The sequence below is a fragment of the Pteropus vampyrus genome, unplaced genomic scaffold (assembly GCF_000151845.1).
Source record: "Pteropus vampyrus isolate Shadow unplaced genomic scaffold, Pvam_2.0 Scaffold12, whole genome shotgun sequence".
Taxonomy (NCBI): Eukaryota; Metazoa; Chordata; class Mammalia; order Chiroptera; family Pteropodidae; genus Pteropus; species Pteropus vampyrus.
The window spans coordinates 10,536,812-10,545,283 of record NW_011888793.1 but is presented as its reverse complement, the minus strand read 5'-3'; the positions used below and the strand labels follow the sequence as shown (position 1 = coordinate 10,545,283).

At 33.3% G+C, this 8,472-nt stretch overlaps 1 protein-coding gene across 3 annotated transcripts in view; it reads left to right on the top strand.

The window, feature by feature from the left end:
• Window positions 1-8,472, top strand: part of PDCD10 (programmed cell death 10) — a 44,480-nt gene that overhangs the window by 18,328 nt on the left and 17,680 nt on the right. For 2 of the 3 annotated variants that reach the window (XM_011380013.2, XM_011380017.2), the window contains exon 3: window positions 7,638-7,691. The exons of the other annotated variant lie outside the window; for it this stretch is intronic. In XM_011380013.2, coding sequence (XP_011378315.1) covers window positions 7,638-7,691 — 54 coding nt within the window. The remainder of the gene's footprint in view (window positions 1-7,637; window positions 7,692-8,472) is intronic. 3 annotated transcript variants of the gene reach the window in all.

Sequence of the window (8,472 nt, the reverse complement as noted above, 5' to 3'; positions counted from 1 at the left end):
AACAGGTGGGACCTATTTTAGGGATCAAGGCAGGCCTTACTGAAGAAAAGACATGCTAAGATCTGAAAGGAAGAAATAAGAGTTAGACAGTTGAAATGTTGGGAATAAGTACATTTTAGGTAGCCGGAAGAGCAGGCACAAAAATATGCTAATGAGTTATAGTCAGTAATGGCAAATATTTAAACTGATAAGTGAAAGATACAAGTATTTTGTATTTAGAGAGGATGTAGTTGCTTTTTTTATTTGAGAAATTTTGGAGGACTTAATACTATCAATACATTTTTGGTTTTTCATTTAAATTAATAACATGCTAGGGTATATAGAGAATTCTAGAGCTAGAAGTTCCTTAAAAACATAATCACTCCCTTCCTTTTAATGGTAAAAGGGGGTTCCTCAGGTCCTGATACATGAAATTATTTTCCTGAAATTACCTAGGACTAAAATCTAGGACTCCAGATCCAGTGGCTTCAGGCTTTTTGTCTATTTAATTTTTTTTTTAATTATTATTTTACTAATCTAATTGAATTATAAAGCTATCAATGCCATTAACCTTATTATTGCTGCTATACCCTGGAAGCCCTCACCATTTCCAATAGCTTTTTATTTTGTTAAATATTTATATTAGAGTAAGACTGTGGGTTTCAAAACTATTTCTCCCACATTATTAGGTTTAATAATGTATTTGAGATATTTTATGGTCATATGTCTTAGGGACAATAGAGAGTGATTCATCCTCTTCAATTCGAAATTCACAGACTTAGTTTCCATTTCAGATCTAGTTTTGGAACTTCAAACACTATCTATTAAATAGTTAGTTTCAGTGACCATAGAAGAAAACCCAAAACTGTGACTTGGGTAAAATTTCTCTTACATAAAAAATTTTAGAGGTAAGTTGTCCAGGGCTAGTATCATGGCACAGTATCATCAGAAACTCAGGTTCCTTCCTTCTGTTTCATCATGCTAGTCCTTGCCTTCCATTATCAAGGACACTTCAGCATGTGAGGTAGCTGCTGAAGCTCCAGTCATCATGTCCTGTGTTGTTTTCCTGGACGGGGCAAAAAATGGAACCAGGGACTGGGGTGTTACTTAGTCTTTTGACCAACCTCACCTAGCTGCAAAGGAAGTAGGGAAATTTAAAAGTTTTGTTACTAAAGAGGAAGTAAGTAGGAGGCATCTTTTGAAAAACCTGTCCCTGTTATACTACTACCATGGTAGCATTGGAGGCACTCTTATGCCTGGTTATACCCATCTCTGGCAGCCACAGCCAACACTCTAGTAATGAATTCCACTATTTTTTTCTAATACTTTACCCTTTGGTTGCAAGAATAGAGTTATTGTTAGAAGCAAGTGCTTCAGTTCTGTTTAATAAATATTTACTAAATGCCAGCTATTTATTTTCTGAGTACTTTGCTAGGGTCTGGAGATACGGAGAAAAGAAGTCAGTATACCTCTTCTGAAGAATCACAGGGAACACAGATGTTTAAGCAAATAAATGAATTATCCTTGTACTAAGTCTTAGGTAAGGAGACAGTCACTAAAAGCTAATAAGTAATCTATCATGACAATTAGCGTTTGGAATTCTCAGATACTTCAAGAACCATTATGACAGTGCCTCCCAGAGGTGCTCCCTCTTTTCATATCTGTAGGCTAACTCTAAAGCTAACTCAATAGGCTATTGGGCCAAATTGTTTGGAGGTATATTTTATATTTATTTATCTGGTGTTTTGAGTCTTTTCTTGAAGAGAGGGTGAATACATTGCAGAGCTTCAATTTGATCCTCTAGTTAACGAAGAGGAATCAGAAAAGCTTTTCTAACAGTTTGAGTGATCTTTTCCTACATATGGAAAATGAATTTTATTTGAATCCTGACTTTGGAAAATAGTTATAGAGGATGTGGGTTAAAATTAACTGTTCAGATTAATACCGATACATTTTTCTGATTTATTCACATATAAGGAAAATTAACCTGAAAGAAAAAGAAATGGCTTGAATGGACTAGTAAATCTCTTTCAAAAGGCGGTGATTCTCTCCACATGAGATCTGAAAACATACGTGGATTTAATGGGCCCAGAATTAGAACATGTTGCTAAATGATTTATAGTTGGTTTAAGACCTAATTGTTAGAATTGAAATTTGAAAATGAAATGACTGGATGTGGCAGACTGAGAGATAGTACATTACATTGTCAGGGTCTGTAATTCTCAAATTGAATTTAGTGATCTAACCTCATAGTATCAAGCTTTTTTAAAAAATTATTTCTGTCATGTATTTAAAAAAGAGTACTTCGCTTTTAGGAATAGTGGCAGTAGGAGGCATCTTTTATAGCAGTGAAATCTAGGGTTTGGTTTAGGAGTGGAGTTAAATAATTACTGTGCCTTTAAATGTGAAGTGTTTGGTTAAAAATAAAAAAATACTAGCCTTGTTCCCTGACATTCCAGTGTTTCAATGTAACATCTTAGATAAGATACCTAATCAGTTAAACATTAATATTTAACTATAGTTCAGATATGGATTTTCTATAAATCGAGTAGGAAATTAGTTAGCTTGGTTCTCTTTTTCTGTGTTGTGCATATTTAAAGATAAAATGGTTATCAAATTAATGTGACAGAAAGTAGCACCGCATTAGGGATGAACGTTTTACTCTGAAGCTAAACAATTCACTAAATTTTGTCCACAGTGCATTGTAAGAGTTAAAAAACATGCATTCTCACCTTAACATTACATCCATAATAGTAATGATGGTGGTGTAGAAGTCATCTTGTAGAACAGATTTTTAGATAGTAGGACACTCTTACACCTGAGGAAATTTTAGTACTCCAGCAAACTCACAAAGCAAAGTTATTTATGGCATTCTGGGATCTTGATGCTTACTAAACTTAATGAGGCTATGCCAAGATAGCTGAAGGAGTAGGCTTCTTGTTTAATCAGCTGCTACAGAGTTCAGAGTCCAAGTATACTGCATGTTGTAAATGTACTGTGAAATAAGTCTCCCGGTTGCGTTATGGAATGAGTTTATAGACACCTCGTGCTGAGTGTTAGGTCAGGTTCTCTGGTACTGTATTATTTATACTAATTCTTCATATATGGAGGGAGATATATGGTTCAGTTCTTCATTTTAGGAAAATACATACCATGTGTCCTTTTTCCTATGACTTTTTGGAGGAATTGTTCTAAGGCGAAACAGTTAACAAAGAATTACGTATTTTGTGACAGAAATAACAATTTTGCAAACAAATATAAATGTTAGATCACCAGACGTTTATCTGCTTGTTTATTAATCACACAGGTGGTTTTTCTGCGTAGGTAATAAGTATCATTCTGTTCAGAAGCATCTGAAGCAACTATTTCTACTCTTAGCAGAATATGCAGCTCTTAATTTTTCCCAATAAGCAGAAGAATCCTGGGAATACTTCTCCAATTTACCTACCTATTTATTCCTTTTTTTCTTCTAGTGAAAAAAAAATTAATCCCCAAATTTTGAGCATAGTACACATACTTTTCCATCTTCCACAGTGAAGGCATGGGTTTTACCTGCAATCCCACCATCCAGAGGTGATCATAGTTAATATTTCCTTTTGAATTGCTGCTCTGTCACTTACTAGGCTATATAATCTTGTTGTAGTTCTCTTTGTAAAATGAAGATAAACAATAATTCTCACTCTGTGAAATAAATGAGTGCTTATATTATAGTGTTTAGAATAGTACCAGGCATGTAGTGTTAGCTGATATTATTAAGGAGTCTTCCATGCAATTTTCTGACAAAATTGTGGTCATACCCTAGAGTTTTGCAAACTTGTAGGCAATGATTTAATTGAATATTTTTATACTAGTTAGGTGAGTTTGCTTACCTTTTTGCCAGACAATGTGAACAATCAGGAACTGATTCTTTTAAAAATATTTTTAAATCACAGATGATTGCATTTGCTTTCTCTTTGGCAGCACAAAAGTTAATAGGTGGCTCTTGATTCCACCTACTTCTATTCTGGCTTCTTTTTTTTTCTTGACCTTAGTTACTTATTCTCATTTGAGTCATAAGAGGTGTGTGTACCTGGAGTTTTTATTCACGTGACTTAGCCCAGTTTAGTTCCTTTTAAAGAGTAGAATCAGTAATCTTTTGTGGGGTGGGGGTAGGAGGGGGAAGGGATGTCAGCATGGCAAATCATGCCTGATTTTGAGGAAGCAAGATTTGTAGATAATTCAGAATCAGCTAATATAATTAGTTTAACCTTAAAAAAAGACTCGAAAGATTTTAATGCAAGACTTTAAAACTTGAGCAACCAAATAGTTAAATGGATTTTTTTTTTTTAATTATGGGTTTAAGAAACTTACTCGATATGAGAAAATAAAGTACACGAATGAACTGAGGGAGGAAATAATAAATGAGTTCTCTATGGATTCAGAATTATGTGTTTATTAACAATCCAGAAAGTTAAATTTGACAAGTTTGTTAGTTAATAGTAAGTGCTCACGAAAGCTGTCAAGAATAAGTTGCAGGAGGAGCTCACAAATGGGCAGAACATGAGGTCAGGGTAAGACCTAATGTTAGCCTCGCTATCATTTCCCTTCAAATGTACTTCATCAGGCACTTTTCCTTCTCTTTTAGATGAGCTGAGACATTATATACCCTTTTCTCTCTGATTTTCTTTTCCTTTTACTGACATGGAAGTCCCATATGGGGGAGGCCCAAAGAGTGCCTTTTTTTGTCCCAGTATCCATTAATGCAAGGTGTAATCATGTTTCCTCTTCCTCCTTTGGACTCAAAATATGGTGTGTATATTATCAAGTACAACTAAAAATGATTGCATTGTCTCTTTAAACATTTCTCAGCCAAAGACTGTTATCCCAAAAGCTTAAAAAAAAAAAAAATGCTGGAATCATTAGTAAAAGTATTGGAAACAAAATAGATATTCTTGCCTGTTGTAAACTTAATAAAACCATTAGCCCCCCCACCCCAACCCCTGTTACATCCCTGAAGAAACCCATAAATTGGAGAACTGCTAAGGAAGATTTTAAGAGGCCATACTCTTCAAGGACCAGTTCAAATCTCATCTTCATAACGACTTTTCTTTCTGTTTCAACTGACAGCGATTCCATTAATTTCCACATAGCTGCTTACTTAATTTGATCTTCTGGGGTTCCAGGACTGAAATCTGTTTATATGTCTCTGACTTCCTTACACCTGGTAGAAACTCAGGAATTTGTTGGTTCTTAAGTAGTTGAAGAGGATAGACTCCAGCCTGGAAAGTGTGAGTAGAGAAAGGTGGGATAGCATTAGTGGCTTGTGCATGGGATTTGGAGTCAGACAGATCTGGTATGAATCCTGTCTCTGTACTTACTAGCTGTTTAACATTTGCATAAATTTATGCAAACTGAGTTTCTTCTATAAAACGGAGGTAATGATAGCTAGTTACAGACTTATTTTGAGGATTAGAGATGCTCCCTATAAAAATGATAAAATCTATAATTGGTGTTTAGTAAAATGGTAGCTGTATTAGAATAACACCAGAATCCCAATACTCTCATGAAAGATACTGCTAAGAAGAATATGATTTTGTTATGAAATCACATATCACAAGTGAGAGGCCTAAAATAGAAGCATTTTTTAATAGAGAAGCTAAAAACACATCTTGCTGCCTAAGTATTACAGGCAGAAATTAAAGATTCAAGAGCCCATGGGTAATAAACCCTAGTGGGCTATTGCAAGATGTATGGGTATGTAACATATCCCAGAATGACTCCCAGCAGAGTTCTAGTTCTGGTGAGGTACTTCATAGCTCACAGATTTGATTTAGAATGTTATGTCTGACCTCCTCTTTTCTTAAGTACACATATGTAAACTTAATCTTGAAATCTGGAGATGTTGACATCCATCTTGGCTAATTTTGAATTCTTTACTGACTTTCTGGGCCTCTTTTACTTGCTTTGACCCTTTTACATTATCAGTCATGGCTCCACACAATGAGTTAATGCTAATTAAAGGGCATGTCAGACCTTTGACTTACTGAAGGAGGTCAGAGCTTTATAAACCCAAATAAGGAAATCATTTCCCATCAGGGTAGAAGCATTCATCCTATCTGTCTGCCTCTGCTTCCCTTGCACAACAAGAACTGGAGATCAGAAGAGCTGGATTGTTATTTTAATCTTCAGTAATATTCATTATAATTAAATGAATTCTGGGGAGAAGGAAAATTTTCATTTTTGGAAACATAACCTTTGTTAATTTTATAAACTTGTATAGTTGCTTTTTTCCTTTATTTGCCTACCTGGTCCCCTTGTGTCTTTCCTTTTACCTTCTAAGGCAATGTTAGATTTTACAAGATTTGTAAAAGCCAAGTTAAATACTGAATCTAATGGTTTATTGTTTACTTTTGGAGATAAATTATTTATCTTGGCAGATTTTGTTGCCCTTGCCTGCACTTAAGGTGAATAATTGGTAGGGAGATAAGGTTCTTGACATTTCTGTCTCATTTAGAAAATAAATTAATTTAAAGTGTTAGAGATTCCTTAGATGTGTGTGTGTGTATGTGTGTTTATAAAGGAGAACACATTTTCATTGCCTCAAGGGATTGAAAGGAGTATTTGTTACATAATGTGATATATTTTCATAAGGTTTTTGTAGACATTTTATACTTAGACAAAAACCTATAAAGGTTATATGTAATACTTTTGAACATTTAATATTGTTTCTAATAATAAATACATTGAGTTTTATTGAGTTAACTGACCTAATTCTTAAGGACCAAAGAAATCTGAATTTAACTGAGGCTTGTTATTTTAAGTTTGGCAGTTAACTGTTCAACAAATGAGGTTTTTTGTTTGTTTGTTTGTTTGTTTGTTTAATGAAATTGTATGCCTTCTTTGGCTTACTGGAAAATGAATTATGTCTAATAAGGACATTTATATTTCAAAATTATAAACCTTAACATATTTGATATAAAAATTAAAACACTTGGATTGAACTTTTGATACAGAATTGAGGTAACCATTTTTTAATCCTGTTAGAGGACAGATAAAAGCGTCTCTGGAATCCGGATGATCCACAGTCTTCAGTTTGAGTATCAGACAAACCTTTTATCAGCAGTATTTGCTAATTAATAGCAAATAGACTAATCTCAGTTTAATCCCTGCCTGAGGGGATTGAAAAACAATTATAAAAAGAGAGAATAAGGTAGTAAATACAAAGAATCTTAAATAATAAATGTTTTCTTTGTGATCATCATTTTGTATTCAGTATACACATCACACACATACACACAATTTGCCATGAATTTGCAACAGAGCATTGAGAGTTACTCTTGAACCTTCCCTATTTTCAATAATTAAAGTAAATATGTTTATTCTTTCTGTAGGTACTTATATTATTTTGTATCTTAAAATAAAATTACCTTTAAGGTAGAGTGTTTCTTGTTTTAAAAAAGGAATAAGTAAAGAACTGATATACATATCTTAGGTTTTCATAGTTTCTAATGAAAATTTTAGATAGTCTATTTGAAGAAATATGGTGATTTAGAATCATTAGCAAGTATTTGTTAAATGAATGATGGGTATATCAATGTGAGAACTATAGATGGAATTTCAGAAATATTGCTTTTTCTAAGAAAATTGATATTAATAATGATTTAAAATTTTTATTGCAGCTAGAACGAGTAAATCTCTCTGCAGCTCAGACACTGAGAGCAGCTTTCATTAAGGTGAGGCACCAATAATTTATTATTATTATTAAAATATATATAAATCTAAACCACCTGATAATTACCAGTTTTCCTTTTAGCAGAAACCCTTTCAGCCATCTTGTGCCTGTTTTAGTGTACTCCGTAAAGCTTAAAACACATCCAAAAGTGAGCTTGGAACATGTGCTCTTTCTATAACATTCATCTTTTTGTCACTTTTTGATTTTGAAACTGACTTTTGGAGTGTTCTCTCTTTACTTTAGAATATATTTTTTAAATCCTTTTTATTTGACTTGTTAAAAACTTTTGTAAAATTGTAACTCAAAAAGATTTTCTTCATATCGTTCCATAAGTATAAAACAGTGTTTTCAAATGGGAAAATAAGACCTCTGTGTACATCAGATTAAGGATACTTTGAGAATATACAGCTAAGTAACTCAGAATGAAATTTTTTTATTGTCTTTAGACCTTAGATGTTCAGTTGATAATCACTAGCCACGTGTTGCTATTGCACACTAAAAATATGGCTACTTCGAATTGAGTTGTACTCCAAGCATAAAATATACACTGAGTTTCAAAGATAGTTCAAGAAAAAGAATGTAAAATGACTCAGTAATAAGTATTTCATATTGATTGCATGTTGAAAAGATAATACTTTTGATTATAACATTTTTTTACTTTTTTAGTGGGGCTACTAGAAAATTTAAAATTACATAGGCTCATATTTGTTTCTTGCATTTTATTTCTATTGGATGGCCCTACACCACCTACTGGGTGCATTCTTTCATATAAAACACTATCC